This window comes from Amblyomma maculatum, chromosome 5 (genome assembly GCF_055883805.1).
Source record: "Amblyomma maculatum isolate TAMU_Amacu chromosome 5, ASM5588380v1, whole genome shotgun sequence".
In the NCBI taxonomy this organism is placed as follows: Eukaryota; Metazoa; Arthropoda; class Arachnida; order Ixodida; family Ixodidae; genus Amblyomma; species Amblyomma maculatum.
In genome coordinates this window covers 120943036-120970131 of record NC_139348.1, presented here as the reverse complement: position 1 = coordinate 120970131, position 27096 = coordinate 120943036, and the positions used below count along the sequence as shown (strand labels likewise).

Genomic DNA, 27096 nt, shown 5'->3' with positions numbered 1-27096 from the left:
CTGTCACGTTAACGACTATATTGTACTTCTTAACCTGACTATTAATTGTCACGGGCATCCTTAATACAGTCTACGGGAATTCTCCACCGACATGTGGTTGTCTTGGGAGTTTGCTAAACAAGGGCGGATTCAGTTCTTAGTCTGTCTTCAACTTCTCTTTCTGAAGAAAAAGTCGGCTCTTCCTGCATGAACAAGCAAATTTCTTCTATGCCTAATAGCTTATCATCCCTTATGCACCGACTAGGGCATGGCTGTACCATCAGTTAGCTGCATCCTCATGTCCCATCTTCCTGGAACACGATGTCAACATTTCCCAATGCATCTCGTTTTAGCCATTTAGCCTAGTCAGGACATTGATTCTAGCGACATAGCAAAAGGTCTGACTCGCCTCGCACCAGTTGCAACAACCAATTAACCTTTTTGCGACTTTCCCGCTGTCAAATTACGGCTAACACACAAGCAGCTCGATAAAGTGGTTTCTCTTGGCCTAGAACACCACCTCGGGCTAGACAATGTGCCTCGGGCCAGTTCTTGCGTTCTCTCCTCTCATGCTCATTTATCTGCTCTCGGCAGCACCGGGCAACCACAACCCTTTTCCCATGACGGCGGCCGCGGTGGCTGAGCAGGTGCGCGCCCTTCGCGAGGCGGGCGCTCCTGGCATCAGGGTGTTGGCCGGTCTGCGCTCACTGGACGTGGAGAACGCTTACCTACGCATGTGGGCGAACCGCGCGGGGCTGGCCTCGTCGGCGAACCTCGTCTACGAGTGGGTGCGCCGTGTCGGACTAGACGGCATCGCCATGACCAACCTGGTCGTGAGCCGACACATCGTCGACATATACGTCGAGTTTCTCAAGGTAAACGGCATGGTGGGAGGAGAAGGATGATTAACGCAGATATGGCAGGCAGCTGGGTCTAGTTCATGCTGTCCGTTCGGGTTACATGCGGTGGAAAGGAATTGTGTTGCATTGCATTGAATGAATTGCGCATAGTATTATCGGTTGAAGAATCTTTTTTTTTTTCTAACTCTATTACGGCATAGATAATCGTAAAACTAAACGAAACGAACTGATCTTCGTTTACACCACTAATCATGAACTCAGTCCTTTGCTCTTCTTTGGTTCGCTGTCTCAGAGGGAAGGAAATCAGCCTGATCAAGCCCGAAGCAAGATGACCTTGCTTCCTTAATATGCTTTTTTTTTTTTAGTTTTGGTCCGCTTGAAATTCTTCAGATACCATTGTTAGAGCTTGGAACACGAATTTTATGATAAATTACAAGGAGTAAGCGGGCTTTTGGGGAAGCCTGACGCTCAAGTCAGACAACCGACGTTGTATGTTAGAATGAAAGAGTGCAGGCCAACGGACATAAAGGGTTATCGGGCCTGGCAGAGAGTCGAGTCGGATGATTAAGGTAGGGTACCCACACATATATGTGCTGGATGGAGGTAACAGGAAACCGCCAGGAATGGCTTAGCGCTTCAAGCTCCATCGATATTGATGATAACAATTATGAGGTGTGATTTGTGCTGTGGAGCGTTGTGATCTTGTAACTATGCAGCAGCTGGCGCCCGAAGGACGCAATGGTTTAGTAGAGTTCCACTACCAGCTTTACTTGTGTGCCATATCGTTCACACATAAAAGACGTCGCAGTCTACGAAACCGCTCAAAACTGGAGGTAGCCACCCTTAAGTGCCATTGAGTACGTATAAATAATGATGCAAGCTCGAGACATTGACCGCAGCACATTAAATGTACTCGCTGCAAGCAAAGTACATTGCATGTAAACGTCAGTACTGTCCTTTCCGGGAAAGAGGTACAAAGTGCAAGGTTATTTCGAGAGTGAGGAAAATCCCTAGAAGCATCACTTAACGCGAGCTAGTAAAACGATGGCCGCTCTAGACTAGCCCAACGGAAATGTGATCGTAGTTATCGCACATATCAGGTAATAATTGACAGCCTTTTCTCCTTTTTGTCGGTTTATATTGCAGCGGCTACGAGCTCTGTTCCGCGAGGACTACCTGATCGTGTTCGGCTTATTCCATCGCGAGAGCCACGAACACGACGACGAGTACACTGAGAACGCCCTGCGCACCATCGTCAGGTAATTTTGAACGCGCAGAGAATGATATTCATCGATTTTAACATGTATAAGCGTGAACGAATATGGTACAAGTCATTCTCATTCTTCATGATTTTTATCGCGGTCACAAAAATTATGGGACACTTTAAACTCCGCCTTTAAGGGTATGTATGACGCGATAGCGACAATGACTCCCGTTTGCCAAGTCTCCCGTTCCGGATTCTCTTTTAAGTTTATTGACATTGCTACTTACATAAATAGCAATATTTTATTTGTGCTTCTATTCTACCAGACATACTATTTAAGCCCCGCCGTGGTGGTGCAGTAGTTAGGGCACTGGACTACTGTGCCTAAGGATGCAGTATCGAATCCCGGCCTCGGCGGCGGCTTTACAGTGGATGCAAAAAGCAAGGCGCCCCTGGGCTTTGCGATGTCAGTGCACGCTAAAGAAGCCCAGGTGGTCGAAATTTCCGGAGCCCTCCACTACGTCTCTCATAGGACTCCGAGTCGCTTTGGGGCATTAAACTCCGTAAACCTAAACCTATACATTACTCGTTAGTGTACAGTCGTATGACACCACCTTATCTGAAAGATGATCCGACCGATATGAAGACCCACTCCAACCAAGCCCTAAAAATTAAGCGTGTCTAACTGGAAACACAATGGTCTTGTAAGGCTGGATTCCGATCTCACCCTCCCATTCCAAAACGAAGCGTGGATTGGCAGCGCATATGCGCATGCCCACTAGGACATGTCACGTGGTCTCATGACATCACGAAATCCAACGACCAATGAGTGCATGGCTATATGCCAACTGCCAGCTGCTACCTTCCAGAGGCATATGGGCGGGAATTTTCGCTCACAACGCGGACTCGAGTCACACAGTGAACACAATAAACAGTATCGCAATAAAAATTTGCTCTCTCTGTGCGTATCAATCCAGTTAGAGCTCCTTGTGTGCTTAGTTTGCGGCAATTTGAATTTAATTCTTCTTATTTCAACATGATACGCATAAAACACCCTTTTCACCAGACACTCCGGCGTCGGTATCAGCGTGGTGAGCGAAAAATCACGACCGTGGCGCTGGCAAACGGTAGCTGGCAGATGACATGACCGAGCACTGACGTAGGCTGTGATGACGTTACGTAGGCTGTGACGTAGGACGTAGGTTTTGATGACGTTACGTTTGGCAGGAGCTGCCAGCTCTGTACTCTGCTTTCATACGGATGGGTGATATCAGAATCAGCCTGCCAGTACCCTCGCACTCTTGGGTCAGACACACTGCCTCTAGACTCCGCAAGCATGTTCATGCGGATTGGTTAAATGGGCTTGATACGTCACGTAGTCTCCGATACGGTATCGCGTCTTAGACTTAAATCGGAGCTTAAGTGTCCACCATACGTTTTTCCTTATATGCATTGGGCAATGGATGCAATGCAGGCTCTCCAGCTTCACCGTCTTCGAGTCGCACGACGCGAGACCTAGGCCGTGCCGCTCGTTCGTATTGAACGCCCTGGGCGCCTACCGGAACGCCGTCTCGAACGACAGTATTGTAAGCGGGCACAGTTTCATATCTCGCGGAAGCATGGCCACATTTTCTGGCGGTTTTGTGGAAAGAGTGCGAAACACAGAGGACAAGAAATAAGACGGAACGAGCGCTACGTCAAAATGTCATACTAACAGCTCGGCTTTCCGTGTTTCTGGCGGTTGGCAGATAAAAATATGTTGGTTGGTTGGTTTGTGGGGTTTAACGTCCCAAAGCGACTCAGGCTATGAGAGACGCCGTAGTGGAGGACTCCGGAAATTTCGACCACCTGGGGTTCTTTAACGTGCACTGACATCGCACAGCACACGGGCGCTTTGCTTTTCGCCTCCATCGAAAAGCTGCCGCCGAGGCCGGGATTCGATCCCGCGTCCTTGGGAACAGTAGTCGAGCGCCGTAACCACTGCGCCACCCCGGCGGGGTAAAAATATGTGGTTTCGAGCGAAAGATTTCATTGTAGCAGAAACGCTCTGCTGCATCTAGCTCAGAGGGAGCCTGAAAATTTTATTATTTATTGAGGTTGAAAAAAGGCCGCCAGGGGATAGAGCCCTTTGTCCAGAACATCATTCGACGCCGCAATAAGGAACTGCTGATCGTCCAGAGCCGCAATAGACGGGGCGACTTACCATCAGAGGCGTGGAAGAGTAGTGCATGGGAAAAGGGGGACGGGGTTGCTAGGGTTGCGGGGTTGCTATAGCGATCGGGATAGAAAGCATACATAAGTGCAAGATGGGTGGAAAAAGTAATTCTAGAGTTGGTTCTAGATAGCCTTCCCTCTACGGAGGTTTTTGTGCGGTGGTATATCTTGCGGAACCGTCGGCATAATGTTGTAACATAATGTTCACGTCTGCATTTAGCACAGGAATGTTTAAAGCCGGTACACGGCACAATTCAGTTTCGCCTTATTCAATTCTTTTTTTCACCGGCGTGAATGGCCCATACTAGCCACTACATAACGCTCTGTCTTCCATTTATCATTGGTTAAAGCTTACTGCAGCGTGGCGGGAAACCGCCTCGCTTATTCAATAATGGTTGAGTTTGGGCGAGTTGGTTACCCAGTAAACCTAACGCAAAAAGTAAACTAGAAATGGTACAAAATTAGAATGAAATCAACATTTTATATCCCTTCCGCTGTCATTAGAAGTTTGTCGTATAGTGCTACGATGCCATAAAACATGCGATGTTTCTTTTGGTATTCGAAGTCGTATAGTGCTATGATGTAATAACTAGACAATTTTTGCTTTGGTACAGTGCAGCTGCACGTGTTTTGCGAGCCTATATCTTAACGACACTTGTACGATGGGTGCTCCTTTTGCTTCCTGATTACTTGCACTAAGTTTGGCAGAGAAGTGAAACTTTGTTCCAACTTTAATTGATCTTTGATCTTACTGTTTCAGGAGCATTTTTTATGGTCGCTACTAAGAACACTGCATTTTCTTTACTTCTAAGATATTCCCCGCACGTTAATAACGGATCTCCGTTCTCATGAAAAAGCTCAGCGTTATCAATTTCTACTTTATCCACTGCATGCGCGCCTGCTTGTGTTGTTAGTCATCTTGATGCCATCGCCAAGTAACGCGAAGCAAACGTTCACGGCCGATCTTTTCTCTGATATTTTTTGTTTGTTTAACATTGTTTCACTTTGCACTTTCTTATAGAAAAACAGCTTGCTTTATAAAGAATGCCATGCGATTATCGAAAAACTCTGAAAGTTGTCCTTAAGTGCTCTATGGGTGCGCACAGGTTATGGTAGGAGCTCTACTCGAGAGCTCCGAAATAATTTCTACCACCAGGGGTCATTTAACATGAGCTGACATTGCGCACAGCGAATAATCCATTGCTCACAAGGTGGCCACACAAAGTTTTGTGGTCACAGAGCAGACACGTGACCGCGGGCTGCAGGCTTCCTCAGTGGCCAAAATCCAGCGCCTCGGAGTACCAACGAGCCAGACGTGCGTGTCTTTAAGTCTGGCTGTGATGCGCTTCCTGCTGTACGACCGGCCGAGGCGACTCGGCCAGATTTGCCACAACTACTTCCCCGAGTCATACCGTATGGTACGTCCACATACACTTCTCCTCCAAGCTAACAAGTGGAACAAATCGAAGTTTGTGTGTGTGTCGAGAAATTACGGCGTTGTCAGCTGATTCTGCAAAAATATATACGCTAGACAAAATATGTACACACACACGTATATATATATATATATATATATATATATATATATATATATATATATATATATATATTGTAATAGGAGTCCTTAAACAGGGCGCTACGCCGTCAACAACCAATGGAACGTTCTGCGATCAGTCGTTGCACTTCTGTAAGCGCACGCCCGAGCGTCGGAGAGAGAGCTTCGTAGTCGTCTTCTTTCCTGACCGCCACGCGCGTTGAACATGATTGTCGTTCTCTTCAAAGCATCAGGCGCTGAACATATCGGAGCCCAATACCTGTTTTACAACTTCCCCCGGGCTAAAAGACGCCATCCTGGCGGATTATGGCGATGTGACGATGGCAGGGTCGTAGTAAGGCTTCAGGCGGTTACTGTGTACTATTTCACGATTGCGGCGACGGTGGTCAGTGGATGGCGTAAGGGGTTCGATGAGGTAGTTGACGGGGGATGTTTGCTTGACAATACGGTAGGGGCCCTGATACTTGCTCAGAAGTTTGGATGAAAGGCCGGGACTGGAGGAAGGCACCCATAGCCAGACCAAAGAGTCTGTACGGTAAGTAGGAAGAAGTGCAGATTTATCTCGGGTGGTTTTCTGCAGTTGCTGGGCGTGAGAAGTGAAGGACCTGGCAAGCTGGCGGCATTCTTCGGCATAAGTTGCGGCTTGTGAAACAGTCGTGAATTCGGAGGAATCCGGTCGGTAAGGGAGAATGGTGTCCATGGTACAAGAGGGCTCACGACCGTAGAGAAGGAAGTATGGCGAGAATCCTGTGGTTGCTTGAGTGGCCGAGTTATAAGCGAATGTGACGAATGGAAGAACGCGGTCCCAGTTGGAGTGGTCGGAAGCGACATACATTGCCAGCATGTCGCCCATGGTGCGGTTAAAACGCTCAACCATTCCATTTGTTTGCGGATGGTACGCGGAGGTGGCGCGATGAACGATTTTGCATTCTCTCAGAACAGCTTCGACAACTTCAGAAAGGAAGGCAGGACCTCGGTCACTTAGCAATTCTTTGGGAGCCCCGTGGCGAAGAATGATATTATGGAGGATGAAGGAGGCAATGTCTTGGGCTGTAGCAGATGGCAAAGGCGCCGTTTCGGCGTAGCGTGTGAGATGATCAATTGCAACGATGATCCAGCGATTGCCTGTTGATGTGCTAGGAAGCGGGCCGTACAGGTCGATTCCAACGCGCTCGAAGGGATGAGCTGGGCAGGTCAGCGGCTGCAGAGGAGCGGCGGGCTGGCGAGGTGGATGTTTTCGGCGCTGACACTCTTGGCAGGACTGGACGAACCGACGAACATAACGGTACATCCCACGCCAGTAGTACCGCTGTCGCAGGCGAGTGAAGGTTTTCAATAAGCCTGCGTGGGCACACTGGGGATTGTCGTGGTAATGGGAGCAAATCACACAGCGCAGATGGGTCGGTATTACAAGCAGCCACTTTCTACCATCCGGAAGGTAATTCCTACGGTAGAGGAGCTCGTCTCTGATGGCGAAATGGTGAGACTGGCGACGGAGAGCGCGGCAAGGAGGTCGTGAAGCGCGGCCAGATAAAACATCCAGGGGTGAAGCGATCCATGCGTCTTTGCGTTTCTCGGAAGTCATATCGGTGGGCGTGTCGGTGGGATGTAGGACGGATATAGCAGGAGTGGCTTCAGACGGCAATGGAGAACGTGAGAGAGCATCAGCATCGGCATGTTTACGGCCAGAGCGATAGATGACGTTAATATTGTATTCTTGGAGCCTCAGAGCCCAACGGGCCAGTCGACCAGAAGGATCTTTCAGAGAAGACAGCCAGCAGAGGGAGTGATGATCGGTGACGACATCAAAAGAACGGCCATACAAGTAGGGGCGAAATTTTGCTATTGCCCAGATGATAGCGAGACACTCTTTCTCGGTGACGGAATAGTTTGCTTCAGCTTTTGTTAGGGTCCGACTGGCGTAAGCGACAACGTACTCATCAAATCCAGACTTCCGCTGAGCAAGTACTGCGCCGAGGCCGACGCCGCTGGCATCAGTGTGGATTTCCGTGGGAGAAGAAGGGTCGAAATGACGCAGGATTGGCGGAGTCGTCAGAAGGTGGCGGAGTGTCGCGAAGGCATCATCACAGTGTGGAGACCAGGCTGAAAGATCGTGGCTGGACAGAAGCTTGGTGAGAGGGTTGATGATTGTGGCGAAATTGCGAACGAAGCGGCGGAAGTACGAGCAGAGGCCGACGAAGCTGCGGAGTTCTTTCACATTAGTTGGCTTGGGAAATTCTGCCACAGCGCGCAGTTTTGCCGGATCGGGAAGAACGCCGTCCTTGGAGACGACATGCCCGAGAATTGTTAGCTGTCGTGCTCCGAAACGACACTTCTTTAAATTTAATTGGAGGCCAGCGTCGGTCAGGCATCGCAGAACTGTCTCAAGGCGCTGGAGGTGAGATGGAAAATCTGGGGAAAAGATGACAACGTTGTTCAGGTAACAAAGGCAAGTGTGCCATTTGAGCCCTCAGAGTAGGTTGTCCATCATGCGTTCGAATGTGGCAGGGGCATTGCATAGTCCGAATGGCATGGCATTAAACTCATAGAGCCCATAGGGTGTGACGAAAGCGGTTTTTGGGCGATCGGCCTCTGCCATCGGCACCTGCCAATAGCCGGAACGCAGGTCTATTGAAGAAAAGAACTCAGCTCCCTGTAGGCAGTCAAGAGCGTCATCGATACGAGGGAGAGGATAAACGTCCTTGCGCATAATCTTGTTCAGTCGGCGGTAGTCTATACAGAATCGGATGGAACCGTCTTTTTTCTTGACCAGGACGACCGGAGACGCCCAAGGGCTGTGCGACGGTTTGATCACGTTGCGCTGGAGCATGTCAGTCACCTGTTTGTCAATAATGCGGCGCTCGGCGGCTGAAACACGGTACGGACGCTGGCGCAAAGGGGCATGCGTGCCGGTATCACTGCGGTGAGTAACGGCAGTTGTGCGTCCCAACGAAGGTTGCTGGGAGTCGAACGAAGCCGCGAAACGTTGTAGGATGGCGACAAGCTGGGCTCGTTGTAAGGGCGTCAGGCCAGCGTCGATGGACCGGTGGAAAACTTCGAGGGAAGATGGAGTGGCGACAGGAAGAGGCGTTATGGCACTGATGTGAAGGCCGGCAGTGTTATCGACGAAGGGATAGGTGGGAGTGGAATCGAGCAAAGCAACGCTACCCAGTGACTGGCCACGGAGCAAAGTAGTTGGGCAGGGGCACGGGTTACAAACAAAAATAGCACTTGAGCTGCGAAAAATTGTTAGCACAGCATGGGGCAGCAACACGGCTTTTTGGTCAGCGCATCGTAACGAGGGTGTGTAGATAACAGTGGCGTCGGAAAGAGCAGCACAATAAAGAGGCACAAGCACTGAGGAGAAAGGCGGAACGTCGGTGTCCTCTGCAACGTGCACGGTAGCGGCAGCAACAGCGGACGCGTCGAAAGAAGTTTCACTGAGGGGTGATAACTCAAGTTGAGCACGGGCGCAGTCTATTATGGCGTTATGATTGGAGAGGAAGTCCCAACCAAGGATGACGTCGTGTGATGAGCGGGCGAGGACGAGGAATTCCATTGTGTATTGAACGTCGTCGATGACAAGGCGGGCGGTGCAGGCGTCTAATGGTCGAATGTCCTGAGCGCTGGCGGTGCGAAGAGAAACGGCAGGAAGCGGCGTCATTACCTTTTTGAGCTTGCGACAGAGGGCGTAATTAAGAATTGATACGGCTGCGCCAGTGTCTACAAGTGCTTCGACAGGAACGCCCTCAATGAATACGGTAATAATGTTGGCTGGTAATGAAACATGTCTTGTGTTAGTCCCTGATGGCGCAGTTCTTGCCTCCGGAACTGCGGCCGTTAGTTTTCCGTGTGACCGGCTGATTGGCGGCGAAGCATTGGAGAACGGGAACGACGGCCTGGTGAAGGCGACCGGTGGGATCGGCGATCGTAATTTGAAGAGGACTGCGGAGAAGGCTCAGGGAACACGGGCGGGGGGGACGGGGTAAGATTGTACATCGGCTCACGTGTATAGTTGTAGGGACGAGGGCCACGATTGCGGCACAAACGAGCCACATGGCCGGCGACTCCACAGGCGTAGCAAATGGGTCGGTTGTCTTGTGTGCGCCAGGGGTTGGAAGGCTGTGGCTGTAATCGACGGCGGAGAACCGGACGATAAGGGGGAATTGTAGGCTGCGGAGGTTGCTGATGTCCCTGAGGCTCGTATAGGAGGGGAGGCCGGCTGTATACAGGGGCGACAGGGGGTGGTGGCCGCACCAAAACCTCAGCGTACGTGAGAGGAGCCGCCACCAGGGGCTGCTGAGGAGGTGAAGGCAGAACCTCAGCGACCTGGTCTTGTATAACACGCTGCAGGGTGGGATTGAGCGGCGGCGTAGGCGCAGGTGCTGGGGGGCAGGTAGACAAAGAAAGCTGGCGTGCGACTTCTTCACGCACATACTGTTGAATCTGCTGAAAGAGCGACTGCTGATCCAGGGCACCGTCCCCGGAGAGAGCCAAGCTGGAAAGGGTGGCCTGCTGAAGGCCAGCACATCGTGTAGAAAGCCGCCTTTTGCGCAGCTCATCGAAGCTTTGGCAGAAACTGATTACATCGGGCACAGTTTGGGGATTTTTGGCGACGAGCATATGGAAGGCGTTATCGTCAATACCTTGCATAATGTGCCCGATCTTCTCGGCGTCGCTCATGGTAGGGTTGACGCGCTTGCAGAGGTCGACGACATCTTCTATGAAACTGGTGAAGTTCTCGCCGGTTTGTTGTGCCCGACTTTGCAAGCGTTGCTCGGCGCGAAGCTTACGTATAGCGGGACGGCCAAAAACTTCGGTCAGGCTGGTCTTGAGAGCCGCCCAGGTAGGGATGTCACTCTCATGGTTGCGGAACCATAGATTGGCCACGTCGCTCAAATAAAAAATGACGTTTGTGAGCTTCACGTTGTCGTCCCACTTGTTGTACGCACTTACGCGTTCATACGACGCCAACCAGTCTTCTACATCCGTGTCATCGGTGCCGCTGAAGATTGCTGGGTCGCGCTGACGCGCTGCACCGGGACAGATGACAGGCGATGGGGTTGGCGGTTGGTTGGCGGTCTCAGGCATCGCGGAAGTGGTAGGCAACGCTCGGCTGCGAAGCTCCAGGTTGAGGGGATTGCTGTCACCTCCACCACTTGTAATAGGAGTCCTTAAACAGGGCGCTACGCCGTCAACAATCAATGGAACGTTCTGCGATCAGTCGTTGCACTTCTGTAAGCGCACGCCCGAGCGTCGGAGAGAGAGCTTCGTTGTCGTCTTCTTTCCTGACCGTCACGCGTTCTCTTCAAAGCATCAGGCGCTGAACATATCGGAGCCCAATACCTGTTTTACAATATATATATATATGTCTATTTACTTATCCTATATATATATATATATATATATATATATATATATATATATATATATATATATATATGGTCTATATATGGTATATATAAACTGTGTCTATATATATATATATATATATAGACACAGTTTGCTTTTGACTAATGAACCACGGAAATTCAAGAAGGATGTCACACAACTTTCCCGATTATCCTATTTTATTCTAACAACAGCTCGGACGGTGGACCGTCCTTCTTCAGGGTAGAATTGAGCATATTGTTACGAAGCGGCAAGCCGATGAAAACAGGAGAACAGAGGAAAGAGAGATGGTCGATGACAGTGACATGACGTTTAATGAAATGTTGCCGGGCCTAGCGCGAGCGCTCCTGTCCGCGCTACTGCCCGTTTCTTCTTCCTTGAATTGTCCGTAACATGACCTGGGGCCACCGAGCGATCGTCTCGATCGTGGACAAGGAAGTTTACCAATGTTGATGATTTCATGGCATGATCGATGGGCGTGTCTGGATGCTTAAAGAAGAAGAAGAAGGAATAGAACGGCTTGCCGGCGCTATGATTCCCGATGAACCTTGGCCCAGGACACTTTCGGGCAACACGTTGCCACGACTCGATGGCGGAGGTCAAAGCACGCACCGCATGGCATAGGCAGGGGAGTATGTCTTTAAGTGTAGCGGTGTCTTGGGTCGTGGGATCTTTGGTCGGCACATGTGGTCAGTGGGGTCGCATATGGTCGCTCGGGTCTCATCCTGTCTCCTGTGGTCATATGTGCCCCCCCCCCCCCTCTTGGGTCAGTCTCTCCTTCGTCGTGTTTTGTGGTCGGAGCGGGGAGATGGGGTGGAGGAACGGCAAGGTCTTGCTGGGTCCGGCAGGCTGGGGAACAGCCATGCGACGCCTCCTGACCTTAAGCCGATGGCGCAAGAAGTCGTAGGGCATACCATGATGAGGGGGTGATGCTAAAGTACCCCGTACCTCCACCAATTGTTAAGAAGCGGCAAGGCAAGGAAAACAGAACAGAGAGATGGTCGATGACAGTGAGATGACGTTTAATGAACTGTTACCGGGCCTAGCTCGAGCACTCCAGTCCGCGCTACTGCCCGCTTTTTCCTTAAATTGTCCATAACAATATATATATATATATATATATATATATATATATATATATATATATATATATATATATATATATATATATATATATATATATATAGTACAAGAATTGATATAGTTATACGTTTTTGTCCCTACATTCAATGCTGATAGGCCGTCCATGACTCCCTGGTGCGAGATATTATCAAATGCCTTCTTTAGATCGAGGCCAAGGATGGCCTTCGCATCTTTACTCTTGGACCGGATAATGTCATGTTCCAACTGGATATATATATATATATATATATATATATATATATATATATATATATATATATATATATATAGTACAAGAATTGACTACAGCGGTTGTTTCTGCAAGCAGCGCGCTATCATGTCAAAACACTTTTTTTTTCGCCCGGATTTCTGAGGATATGCTGCACTGCTTTTGACTTTCAAGCAGTACAGTTCTTTTTTCGGCCTTCACATCACGAGATGGAATCGAGTACGTGGCGGGGGAAAAGTTCGGTATACGTAAGTGCAATTTCCTCAGCAGTAAATGCATCTATTTTTCGCTAAAATACCTAGTCGGACCCTATATCAGCCATGGGTCAAACCTCACTCCAAATCAGATTCATCACAGACTACCATGCCTCCACACTTGAACTAAGTGAACCTACTACTACCAACCTAATCTCGACCAAGCTGCAATTCACTGTATCCATGTTCGAAGAGCGTGAGTATTGCATTCGTTTCGTATGGACTCCAGGCCATACTGATGTTGGTACAGGGAATCAGCCAGCTCACGAAGTGGCCAGGGAGCGCCTACTCACTTCTACTCCTCCGCTGGACCCTGTTGATGAAGGCACCCCGTGCGTGCTTCCGAAGCTCCATGCGATCAGATGAACATTGCCATTCACCATTTTGCGATTGAACCACCTCAAGAGCGCGAGTCGCCGTCGGCTTCGTGACACCACTCGGGTTTTCTCGCGGGCTCCTCCAAGCTCGGGCTGAAGACATTTTCATTAATAAGCTTTGTGCTAATGCTGCCTACACTCCTCACATTCTCCACAAATGGCTAACACCGAATTGCCCGCAATCGCTACTGCAGATTTCTCAAGACTGCAGCTTACTGAAATGCCCATACTGCCACCTTGATTGCAAGCCAGAACTATATCATCTCATATGACACTGCTCCTTCTTTGATCGAGGCAGGGACGCCTTAGTTACCAAACATGGCGCACTCGCAGACGATATCGCCTTCAATCAAGTTCTTTCTCTCGCCCTACACAGCAATAATGGGGATCATGCTGCCTATGGTAGACGAGTGGCCTTATAGTGAGACAGGGCTTGTCACCCTGCTTAATGGATTTCTCTGAACTTGACTGCAACTATAACTCACGGACATTTTGCCTCCTTATTCCTAATCCCTTAATTACGGGCCTCCGAGCTTCCTCCTCTAATAAAAGTTCATTCATTCACTTTTCCAAGCACAAAAAGAATATATAGCCGGAAAAAAGGCACACAATAATTTTTATTACCCGATAGCAACAAAAATGGATGGAGTGTCAGCGTCCCAAATGAATTCAACAATTCGGACATATTCGGTTAAACGAACGGATTGCGTGTTTCAATGCGCGTCTTGGTGTTCCTTCCCGTAACAATAGGCATGCAGCTCTCGTTTTTAGAAAAAGCGTGGAGTGTCACAATCGTGTCGTGCGTTCCGCGCAGCGGTGCCGCGAGTGGACCTTGGTACGGTTCGAGCCTGGCGCCGAGGCCAACACGGCGCTGGTGCACAGACGGCCAACAGCCGTCGCCGAGATCCTCGATAGCTTCGACAACGAGACCACACTCACCAACAAGGTATGTATATGCCACGATTCACTTCTTTACATGTGCAGGTTATCACCGTCTGCCACGAGGCATTAGAGAGATTTAGCACACCGTGATTCGCGATCCGCTACCGTGATCCACCACCGCACGTTCCATTGCGCATGCCCAGATCACTTTCATGTCGATAGATGGCGCCACATACTGGATGTCGGCAAATTGACCTGGCGCATTGGAACCAATAAGCGGTATAAACTGAAGGTTGTACAGGCCTATGCACCTACATGTAGTTATGATGACCAGGCAGTTGAAAGCTTCTACGAAGATGAATCGGCAATGCGAAAAGTAAAGACGCAGTATACTGTACTAATGGGTGACTTCAATGCCAAGGTAGGGAAAAAGCAGGCAGGAGACAAGGCAGTAGGTGACTATGGCATTGGTTCTAGGAATAGCAGGGGGGAGTTACTAGTTGAGTTTGCAGAGCGCAATAACTTACGAATCATGAATGCCTTCTTCAGCAAACGGAAGAACCGGAAATGGACATGGAAAAGTCCGAACGGGGAGACTAAAAATGAAATCGACTTCATGATGCGTTCAACCCCCGCCATTATGCAAGATGTAGAGGTAATCGGGAAAGTGAGATGCAGTGACCACAGGATGGTGAGTTCCCGAATTAGCCTAAATCTGAAGAAGGAACGCAACAGATTAGTAAGAAAGAAACCCATCAACGAATTAGCGGTGAGGGGGATTGCAGAAGAGTTCAGGATCTCGCTACAGAATAGGTATTCAGCTCTAACTGAGGATGGCGACATTACCCTTGAGGCAAGGAACAATAATTTCAGAGATATCATTACTGAGTGCGCGGTAGAAGTAGGCGGTAGGACAGTTAGAGAGGATACCGGTAAGCTGTCTAAGGAGACGAAAGATTTGATTAGGAAACGCCAGAGAATGAAAGCTTCCAATCCGACAGACCGGATCGAATTGGCCGAGATATCAAAGCTAATCAATAAGCGCAAGGTGGCCGATATAAGGAAGTATAACATGGAGAAAATTGAGCATGCTGTAAAGAACGGGGGAAGCCTTAAAGCGGTAAAGAAGAAATTGGGCATAGGCAAAAACCAGATGTATGCGATAAGGGACAAGGCCGGCAACGTCATCACGAATATGGATAAGATAGTCAAAGTAGCCGAGGAGTTCTATACAAATCTCTACAGTAGCCAAAGTAGTCAGGACCGTAATGAGATTGGCGGTAGGGAAAAACATTCAGACGTTCCACCAGTGACGAAGGACGAGGTCAAGAAAGCATTAGAAACTATGAAACGAGGGAATTCAGCTGGAGAGGATCAGATAACTACGGATTTGCTGAAGGACGGGGGGGATATCGTGTTAGAAATACTGGCCACCTTGTATACGCAGTGCCTGGTGTCATCGACGGTACCGGAACCATGGAAGAATGCAAACATTATCCTCATTCATAAGAAAGGAGACTCTAAGGACCTTAAAAATTACAGACCAATCAGCTTACTGTCTGTTACGTATAAGGTATTTACTAAAGTAATCGCTAATAGAATCAGGACAACCTTAGACTTCAATCAAGCAAAGGATCAAGCAGGGTTTCGGAAACGGTTCTCTACTATCGATCATATCCATACCATCAATCAGGTGATAGAAAAATGCTCGGAATATAACCAGCCCTTATACATAGCATTCATTGATTACGAAAAAGCATTTGACTCAGTTGAAACCTCGGCGGTGATGCAGGCATTGCGAAATCAGGGGGTAGACGGGCCGTACGTCAAAGTGCTGGAAGATATATACAGTGGCTGCACAGCAACCATAGTTCTGCATAAAGAAAGTAACAAAATTCCCATAAAGAAAGGTGTTAGGCAAGGAGACACAATCTCCCCAGTACTATTCACAGCTTGCTTAGAGGAAGTATTCAGAGACTTGGAATGGGAGCAGTTAGGCATAAGGGTAGATGGAGAATACCTCAGTAATCTGCGATTTGCTGATGGCATTGCCTTGCTAAGCAACTCGGGAGATGAACTACAAATGATAGATGACCTAGACAGGAAAAGTAGAAAGGTAGGCTTGAAAATCAATATGCAGAAGACTAAGGTAATGTTCAACAGCCTCGGGAAGGAACAGCAGTTTACATTAGGTAGCGAAGTACTGGAAGTAGTAGGCGAATATGCCTACTTAGGACAGGTAGTAACCGCAGATCCGGACCATGAAAAGGAAATAACAAGAAGAATAAGATTGGGATGGAGCGCATTTGGCAAGCACTCGCAGATTATGTCTAGCAGCTTACCGGTATCGCTAAAGAGGAAAGTATATAACAGTTGTATCTTACCTGTACTCACCTATGGCGCTGAAACGTGGAGGCTAACCAAGATAGTTCTACTTAAGTTGAGGACAACCCAGAGGGCTATGGAACGAAAAATGGTAGGGGTAACATTAAGAGATAGGAAGCGTGCAGAGTGGGTCAGAGAAATAACTCAAGTTACCGACATTCTAGTGGACATGGGCAGGACATGTAGTGCGAAGAGAGGATAACCCATGGTCGCTTAGGGTAACAAACTGGATTCCAATGGAAGGAAAGCGCAGCAGGGGGCGGCAGAAAGTTAGGTGGGCGGATGAGATTAAGAAGTTCGCAGGGGTCAAGTGGATGCAGCTAGCACAGAACCGGGTTAAGTGGAGAAATATGGGAGAGGCCTTCGCCCTGCAGTGGGTATAGTCAGGCTGATGATGATGATGATTGGAACCAATCAGCTTGTACGCCCTGCCCACGAACGGTAGAGGGTCACGGTGGCGGATAGCGGTATCATCGTAGTCATATGCAACTCACGAGAAAAGCGGCTTTTGCCCATCAAAGGACCCTCCTGCAGCCAATGACGTCCATCGATTCTTATGGTCACGCGGATAATCCCCTTGAACCCACGCTCGTTACAGCGCAGGTTGTGTCTGATGAAAAGTGGTTTTCAGCTGTTTAATCGGATTATCCGCTGCTTCATGCACCTGCGGATTTAACGAGATGGCGCTAAAGCGCCGTGCACCAAAAAAATCGGACGGCAGCGTTATCGGCGTTGTGAGAGAAAAAATCACGAGCATGACGTTGACAGGTGATAGCTGGCAGCTGACTGAGCGCGTGTAGGGGCTGCCAACTCATGCCACTTCTTTCCTTGCATTATTAGAATCAGCCTGCCAGGACCCTCACATCCTGACACGGTACCCCTAGGCCATGCAGGCACTTTTATACGGCTTGGTTAAGGCGGGGCTTTATATATGTGGGGTGGCAGATCATGCTATCGCGTCATTCCCTTAAAGATGGCGCTTAAGTTTCCCGCCATATTACCCCATAACTTTTTCTTCAGTTGCTCCGACTAAAGTAGCACGCGCACTGCAACTGACACTATGCATATGCATAGATCATCCTTTATGGGGACGCTAGATGGCACCACGAGTCGGCGAGCTGCGCTTCATCCCGCTTCAGTGGCTTTGCCCTGTCGCACTAGGCCAAATCAGCTAACAGATGGTTGCTAAATTGAAAGCGAAATGGTGTGACACAATAGGAACTCTGCACAGGGAACGTTCAATTACGACGCCATTTTGACACAAAAGGCGCCAAATGGAAATCTGTTAGTGATACCGTAATCCATTTTTATTGGTCCCAAAGTGGTCGACAACGCCCACTACCACTCTACAACTATACCAGCAGGAGGGTTCTTGAGTAGTACGGAAGTTGGCGTGACTGGATGAGTGCATCTATACGCGCCACAGAAAGCGTTGATTCCTGGAGCAGACATTTGATGTTCACTATTTCCGCAGTGTGATTCCAGCTGGGACATCAGCGATTCGAGTTTCTTCTGAAATAAAACGCTGCCCTCTTTGAGTCTAACACTTCTCTTCGCATAATGAGCTGTCGGTGCTCTACCTTTGAGCGTTTCTCATCCTTTTTTCACCTCTCCATCAGACAAGGAGCCAGTCAAGCAGGTTCTATTACATAAGATCCATGAAGCCTGTAAGAGACCCGTGAATCCACCAGAAAGAGCAGTCTTCCTGCAGCGGCAAGCAAGGTATCAACAGCATCCTGGATAAAAATTTGTACCATCTACCATATCTCCATATGATGAAAATTTTGAAGGAACATGAAGGGTCTGAAGAGGAGGTGCAGCATAAAAGGGCACAGAAATACATGCCAACCGGGATCACTTCCGAATGTCGCGCGATGCGTGCTATGTAGGCGCATTGCTTCCCCCTCACATTCTCGTCTAGGTTACCATCTAAAGCGAAATTACATACAGCGCGCCTTTCGTGTCGTCCGACCTCCTCTTCCATTTTCAGGTGTCATCGCTAGTGCAGCACTCGGAGGTGTCTTGCGTGGCCGTCTACAATGTCGAGATGGACGACGACATCGGTGCCTGCGATTCTGAGGCTCCTTACTCGAGGCTCAGTGCCGTGGCGACTGCGTTACGCGGAACCACGCTCAAGAAATCCACCGCAAAGACTACAGCACCGTGGACTACAGCGCCCACCAGGCTCCCACAACTCCGGACTACTAGTGCCATCCCACCATCGCCTGAGATGACGGCAGCGCCTCGTAGGCGCAAAATACTCAAGCGAGTCTCGAAGCCCGTCAGACGGCGGCGCCACTGGCCGCGACAAGTGCAACAGCAGCCCTTAGCAGACTCGCTTCAAAGCTCGTCTGCTTCAGGTCTTGTTCCGTGATGTTTTTGTTAGTGAACTTAGTTCATATAGTTGGCGGTAGTTAATTGCTAATTTCAACCATATTTCCTCTCGATCCACCAAGACCTATACTGCAGACACCTTGCAGATGGTTTACTGAATCCATGTGTAGTGCAGAACTAATGTTCGAGTTCAAACATATCGCATTATTAAATGATATCAACCACTTCTTCCTATCTTTGCGGCGTTTACTTTTTTTAAACATAAAAGCACCTCAATTAATATATTTTTCACTTTAAGCATAGTGTACATACCAATCAATGTTTAACGCGTGCACTCCTTAAACTTCATGTGCGGAAACATTTGCTCCATAAATATATGAAGTTATAATGAAGGCAGTCCGCCATTTTGCCAATGCAGTGAATAATGAAGTAAATATGGAGTAGTTACGCATTTTTACTGCAGTCATAGAATAAAGTTAATTGGGCCGAATACACCAACAGTAGCGGATTGGTTTAAAACTTTTTAGGTAGAGTTAGTATAGTAGAACCGGAAAACGGCACTTGGTAACTAAGTGCTATGTTATGCAGCATGTGTATTATTCCGTTGAACAGAAGAGTAAATCGTTTTATTTGTGGCTACAACAAACAAGCCAAAATCATCGGGCTATGAACCGCGCGCCAAGAAAATCCTTCTACATTTCAACTCCGCCCAAACAAAGCTCATTAAACGAGCCATACTGCCACGTCATCAAGAACGCGCTCGGCAAACTTGCCCGCACCCCACCATAGAAGCGCTCGACCATCAAGCAGTGCCGGTTATTCTCAGAACCTTCGCTGAAGGGCTCCTCAAAAAGATGCGCACTGAGGTGCAAACGCATGACACCTACGCACCGCGTAGGCAAACATTAGAGAGATTTAGCATACCGTGATCCGCGATTCGCCACCGTGACCCTCTACCGCTTGTGGGCGGGGCGCACAAGCTGATTGGCTCCGATGCGGCAGGCCAATGCGCCGACATCAAGTATGTGGCGCCATCTATCGGCATCAAAGTGGTCTGGGCAAGCGCAATGGAACGGGCGGTGGCGGATCACTGTGTGCTAAATCTATTTGCTGTCACACAACCTGAAAAAGGTCAAAGCACAGCGGTATGACACGAGTGTTCTCTGCTCCTCAAAATTAAGCTCTCAAAACTGCAGGATGACCAATGCGCAGAGGCTATCCAGCAACGAAACTGCGGCAAGAAACACGTGGAATGCGCACAAGACGTATATCAAATTCCCTTAACCTTCGGGAAAAAAAAAAAAAACTGTTGGCCAAGCTGGTACGAAGTTTCAGAAATAAAAAACATGGAGCAGAGTGTATAGCAAACCACTATATTCAAAATCTGACTTTTCTGGGTTTTCCCTGATTATTTCATTTCAAATTCCCTGACGAGTGGAGAGGCTCAAAAATGTAGCTGCTGATGATAATGAGCATAGACGATTAATTCCCAAGAAAAAGCTATTTATTAATCATATTCTGCGATTTACAATAGTGGAAGGCTGTTAGTGTTTTAGCAGCCTTACGGCAACTACGGTAGCGCATTGCCGTAGTTACCGTCGCCGTAAAAGATAAAAAGATTAGTGAAAATTAAAAGAACTGCTGCCAGCCTCAGCAAAACTCTGATCCTACCAGTTGTGAAACTTCCGATAGGCCCCATGTATAAAAAAAACGCCGGTTTTGATTGGTCAAAATTCTGGTGTATAAAGGTGCCTCGATGCCAGGCACCCAATAGACACGAGTCAGAACGGTCGAAAATGGTCAAAATTCGAGTTGAGAAAAACTCATTTTCGGAACGTTTGTCCTTTCGAGCACCTGCAATCAAATTATTAACGCTGAAATCGGTCAGAAAATGCGATATAATCTGCTTTCAAAACGTTATGGCAGCCACGAAATGCCCTCCGAGAAGATAAAATTTTGTTCGAAATTCCCGCGGCCGTTGAAGCCGGCCGTTCGCCGCCATCTTGAACTTGGTTTGAAGCTGTTTTCTGTGTGCGCAATTTGCACTACCTAAAAATGGCATCGCTCAAGCAGCCTGGCTGCGCACGCCGATTTTCCGAAGGCCGTTTACGGCATGTTTACCGGCTACGTCACGAAAATGCGGTGGCGCTGTCGTCGTTAGTGACTTTCGCGTGGTAGGCAAAAACACGCTTCAGTCGCTTTGCCTACCGTGATTGTGCGATGGCTTGCTTCTGCCGGGGAATGTAGAGCACCATGCCGACTAATCGCGTCGCTATGACATGTGTTTAAAGACACACAAGAGGAAGTTTAGTAGTAAGCTTGCATAGGTTTCTTGCCGACAATGGTCGCCGTAAACAGTGGTGGGCCGCCGCGGTGAAGCGGCAAGGCTGTGGATACCGACGCCTGCTCATCGAATACGCGGCAAATACTTCGTCACGGCTAAGCTGAAACTTTTACGCCAGAGCGGTTTACCGGTTCAAAGGTCGCGCATATCTCGAGTTTGGCCTTTTTACGACGCGTGATGGGATCTTGGTACTGTTTTAGTGCTGGTGCGGGCGCGGGTGCGCAGGTAACATATGTACACGAGGCAGTCATATATATGTTGTAATGCTTAGGGCTGTTTCTTTGTTGGAGCATGCGTAGATGTTTTACCTTTGTAAACTGTTCCTCAAGCCCGTTTTTTCGCTGTGTATATAAGCGCAGTGAGCTGCTACGCAAGTGATCTGTGTAGCACTCCTCGATCCGTGATGTACCATATTGCATGGCTAAACTTCGCCGCGTTCACGCCAAATTATTTTAATATACTTCCTGATGAAGATTTCCACTTCACGTTGACAGCTACTGATTTGGATTAGAGCTGCATTTTTTATTTATGCCGAGCGCTTTTATTTGTATTCACAGCGACTGATTGCGAATGCGATTCCTACATTGAAACGCGGTCACAGTGGCCGAGACCGGAATCACGGGTGAAGGTAAAAACGGCCCCAGAAAAGAGTTCCTCAGAAGAAACAGCCCCGAAAAAAGGTCCCTGAAATATATAGCCCCGGAATAATAGTCCAGAAAGGTCCTATCAGAAAGCGGCCCCTAGGAAAAAATGTCACCGAAGAAATTGGCTGAAAATCTGCCCGGAACTCACTTCGCGAAAAATTGAACATCTTATTGGATGCCTTTTTTTTTTTTTTTTTAGAATAGATGTAACTATTGCTTGGGCACTATGCCCTCTGGCTGTTTTACAGGTTTACAGGAACTGGAGAAGGCTTGGCGAGAAAGCATTTCAAAAAAAAAAAAAAAATAAAGAACCCCACCACTATAACATCCAGCGAGTATTATACAGTGCATAGTTCCCAGTTTCCAAACTGAGAAATATCGCTCTTTAATATAGGTCTAATCACCCGGCTAATATTACACATTCGAGAGACGTGTTTGCCCTCGACAGCACAAATTTCGGCGCCATAAAGTTTTTTTTTTTTTTTTTCTTTGCGAACACACGGCATCAGTGCCATATTTTGCAAATTTCAAGCGGACGGGTAGAAAGAAGCACTGTAGCATACATTATGACGGCTAGACACAAGGAAACTCAGTCTACGTTTTAATAAACAGAACTACAGAACGTAAAAAAGAAAAACAAAAACGGCGGGGTTCAAAATATACATAATGTTCGCTAAAACCATAAACACAATGTAAGATAAAAACAGTGAAAGTTGATTACAATGAGCGTAATTCATCGCTGATAAGCCAAGCACCAGGCAAGGGGAAAGCTCGACTTTGCAGTACGTTTTATTGCATCTGTTTGGAGAGGTTTTATCCGGGGCCATTTTTTCCTGGGACGTTTTTACCGGAACCCACGGAACCACAGTGGCCGCTGCAGCTCGTAATTGTAATGCAAGCTAACAGCGCGACTACCCGTGATAAAATTGCTACCTTTAACGATGACAGCCGCCCACGAACAAAGCAAATATAACAGATGCGCAGCGTTGTGATCTCAACCAATAACGCAATGATACGCAAACCGTGCGGTGTCAAGGCTACCGTTGCCACGCTGACCTAAATCATCTTAACCATACAGCCGCTCGACGCTAGCGAGGTGCTTCGCGCTTACGAAGAACGCTCATTTGCCGCTCGGTGTGAAGAATCATCCGATTATGCTATGATGCTTCGAGCGGACTATTCGTACGCGGTTTGCGAATCGAGAAAAATCGCCGTCAGCTTACTCGACTCAAAGTAGTTGTAAGCATCCGAAGCTTTGTAATTCTCGATGCGTTCCATGCATAATTTTCTGGGAGAAAACAGAAAATAGATGCCGCTCATTTTCCCCGGCTGGCAGCAACGCTTCTCTTGTGCGCCTTGAACCCAATCCCCATTGGTACGGCGTGCGGGTCCGTACGCTGCATGCAGTGTACGTAGAATTTTTCAGTGTATCGCTTCTGTTCTCACCGCTGAGGCTCACGAAATACTAGCACATATGGTCACTTCGTCTACCTAGAAGGCGCCTGCAAATCACAATAACACGGCCTTGACAAGCTCGGCCACAGTGCCCCGGCTAGCCACTGTACCAACTGTACCCCGGCCGCGGTCGTGCTTTTTGCCTACCGTGGGATCGCTGACGAGAGCAGCGCCACCTTGATCGTCTTGTTTGTTTGCAAACATGAAGGAGGTCTATAGCTCTCACGCGGCGCGCTTTTCAAGCGTGCCGCTCCGCGTCTCCCATTGGCTGGCGTGATTGGGGCGCCATTTGTTTTTTCTTTGCTTTGCGTTCGCCGCCGTGGCTGCCTCTTCGTGCGCGTCTACGTTTGCGCTCGTGTTTCTCGATGCACCACTTTGTGTAGAGTTTTTCCTTGCGATCGAGATGCCGGAAAGCAGTAGATCGTAACCGTGCACGCAACAAGCTTTTGGAAGCCGTAAGAAACTGGCGTAGAACCACAACAAGCCGTCCACAAGCGTGCCGTCGGGACCTGCGTTATAGACGATACCGTCACTTGTTAAATGTGGAGGGAACATCGACCACGCTGCCCGATGACGACATCGCTGGTTCAAATTACCGCGCGAATTGCATCCCGGATCACGGTACCCTTCGGGTTGATGCCACCGACGCGTACTACTCTACGGCGGAGCCGGCGCACTGCGTTCAGTGCAAAATCCGCTCTGCAAGGGAAGCGACCCAACGCCAGTTTCACCTCGACGTCAACGCGGAATACGATGCCGGTACCAAGTTCGTGATTGTGGACATGAAAGTGTTAAGCGTTTTTATCTCGCATACGAAGCGCAGAACCTGCGACGAGATCGCAGACGTGAGCGGTCTACCGCTGAAGTGTCAAAACGGACCTTTTCAGGGCCACACAAATGTTTGTCATGGTGGGGCCCGGGCCTGCTTAGCTCCGGACCGTCAGGGCTCAAAATACTGCCCTTGCAACTGGGCACCCTACCCACAGAGTTTCTTACTCTTACCTAGAGGGAAAGCTGTGCCGCCGTCCATGGGAGTTTACGTGGAGTTTCCAGACGGCCAGTTCAGCCACCATGGGCGCTCAAAGTATCACTAGTATCATTGGCCGGAGAGCTACCGAGTGCAGAACTAAAACTTTTGGCCAAAACTAATGCAAAGATAAACGTTGTTCTACCGTAAATAATGTCATAAGATTGAATATTGTGACTACAAATTGTAAAAAGAAAGAGAAACAGCATGTCAGTGTGACATTTATCCATAAGCGATGGCTCTTTCTCATATTGGCTTAGTTTTGAGCAGCACAAATAAATACCAATATTTCGCACTTAATAGACAAACTTTGAAATAAAAAAAAGTTATGAAAATATTTATGGCTGTGCAACCACATAAGTTTTTAGTGGCATTTCGGGAAACAAACCATTTATTGGCGACGTCTGCTTTTGCGCCTTCGCTACTATGGCTTTCGCGGTCTATGTACGCACCTTCAGATGATGATGATGATGATAACGAAAAATATATATTGGCGACGTCTGCTTTTGCGCCTTCGCTACTATGGCTTTCGCGGTCTATGTACGCACCTTCAGATGATGATGACGAAAAATAAACATCTCATAATGCCACTCCACGTACCCGAGAAAACCCGACTGTCCCGCAACAAGTAGCACACCGGCCCACGATTCTTAGCGCTCCCATGGTGGCTGAAGTGCAGCTCTCTCAGCTTTCCCTCTGGTTAGTGTAAGGAACTCTATGACCCTACCTAGCCCTGTGCTCTTGTCGGCTAAAATGAATTCAATCTACGTATAGCTTCATGAAAATATATTTTGCAATTTCATCATGTACACATATTCAACATAAAAATATGTTTCCTTATATGGAATAGGATACTGTTTTGCAGGGAGACAGGGAAAATTCAAATAAATTTGCAGTTGAAAATTTCTCCCCAAAATTTCTGTAGGCACGCGAGCCACCCAAACCGCAAAAAGCCAAGCCAATCTGAGCCAATCCAATATGGCTGCACGCGCACGCTTGGAATTAGCACAGCTACTGTTCCTGGCCCTTCGGGGCTGGGACGGTAGGTCAATGCCGCTTGCGGTGGGGGCTAGCCAACCATCGAATTTTTATCTGTTGTATACCGTCATTGCACCCGTCACCACTTCGGTGGTGGACGACGGCCGTTGCGGCGCGCGTCTTCTTTCTTCTAGTACCTAGCTCACGTGCGTATTTGTTCCATTGTGGCAGTTCAGCGATGCAGCAAGGTAATATATTGTGCCTCGCCTTGCAGCGTGGCCGCCCCGCACGCTCAGCAAAAGAAAAACAAAATTCTGCATGAATAACAAACAATTCCCGGTTGCTAGACACCCTGTGGAGTCACTTTGGAGGTGGTCGAGGATGTGGCTTTGTCATCGCTACATACCATGGAAGCACTTTGAATATTTTGGAACAGCTGCGGGCATCAGATGTGGAAGATTTCATGGTGTCAAAATATGTTTTACAAACGTGAATGTCTTGGGGAGTCGAATCAGGGGTCACAAACTTCTTTTCGGAGGATGGCGCATCTCTACTTTAATCGAAATTTGGCAGCAAACAGAAAACAAGAAAGTGATGCCATTTCATTGCTGTTCCCATAGCCGTATGGTGGCATGCTCTTCACACAAGTTGGCAGCATTGTTCACAAAACGCAATGGCTTTACGAAAACAAGTGCATTCTCATACTTTGACACTGTGCCAGCTAAAACGCTACGAAACAAAAACGCTGCAACTGCACCCTGAGAAACCGCTTTCCACACAATGAGCTGGCCGCCCACTCTGCCACCCGCAGAAACATGCCTTATGATTCACACCAGCACCACTCTGAGGCCGCTCCCGGCGCGTGATTCCATTTTCTCAATGATTCTGCGAGCAGCGTCACCTGGTGACAAATAGCAGAAATAGTCAAAACGATTAAGGAGGCATTTAAGGCCCACCATTTCCATCGGTTCTAGGGCGCAATGGATTAACACTACTTATCTCAGCACTTGAATGTGTTCAAATCAAATTCAAAGCATTTAAAATAATTACTAGCATCTTTCCTGTGGTGTGTTCCCCTTTAGGTTGCATTATGTGATGTTTATATTAATAGCCGCAAAACCAGCTGTGAACAGATCCAGGATGTGACAGTATGCCAATGGTTACACTATGCAATTACCTTCACTGTAGTTATGTCCTATGTTCAATGAGCATAAGTTACTTTCGAATTTTGTTCAGACACACCTCTCGCCAACAATTGCTGTTCAACGCGCTGAGAGACCAACCAGTGATGAGAAAGGAGATGTGGGGCCCTACTGCCGAGATATGCGCTCCAGGCAGCATGTACTAAACTCTCCAATAGTGTGATGGAGAAGTTTCACTACCATAGAGAGGTATTGAAGGACTCTGGTATGACTAACCATGACTATGAATAACCATGACTGACCATGGTGAATAATGACTGACTACCCATGAGTATGACTAACTGCAACCTACGTAGCTGAGAAAACGTGGTTAGTCATGGTTATAGTGATAGCTGGTCATAGTCATGGTTCCAATGTCTGATGCCATAACAGCGAAATGTAGATGGCACCACTGCATGCTCCGGAAGACAAATGCTTTCACACTGTCGCATGTAAGGAGGATGAAGTTCCCCCAAAAATTTTTCTAGAGAACAGGCCTTACATGTTTAGCTATGCTTATCCTGCGTTCTTGCTCCACGAGCTAGGCCATTGCCACACTGGTAACTGAACCTTTTCCTCAAAAAGTAAGAGTTGCACTACCCTAAAGCAGGCATCCGAGAATAGAAAAACCGTACTAAACTGCACGTTTGCGTCTGCAGATCCAACACAGGAGTGTATTAA

The 27096-nt window shown here is 48.2% G+C and overlaps 1 protein-coding gene across 1 annotated transcript; it reads left to right on the top strand.

Moving 5' to 3' along the window:
• Positions 1–599: 599 nt before the first annotated feature.
• Positions 600–18826, top strand: LOC146189350 (uncharacterized). Its single transcript, XM_084605245.1, has 6 exons — positions 600–854; positions 1986–2098; positions 3518–3629; positions 5523–5675; positions 14000–14131; positions 18443–18826. The coding sequence occupies exons 1-6, from the start codon at positions 600–602 to the stop codon at positions 18824–18826; spliced, it is 1149 nt and encodes a 382-aa protein (XP_084461371.1).
• The last annotated feature ends 8270 nt before the right edge of the window (positions 18827–27096 follow it).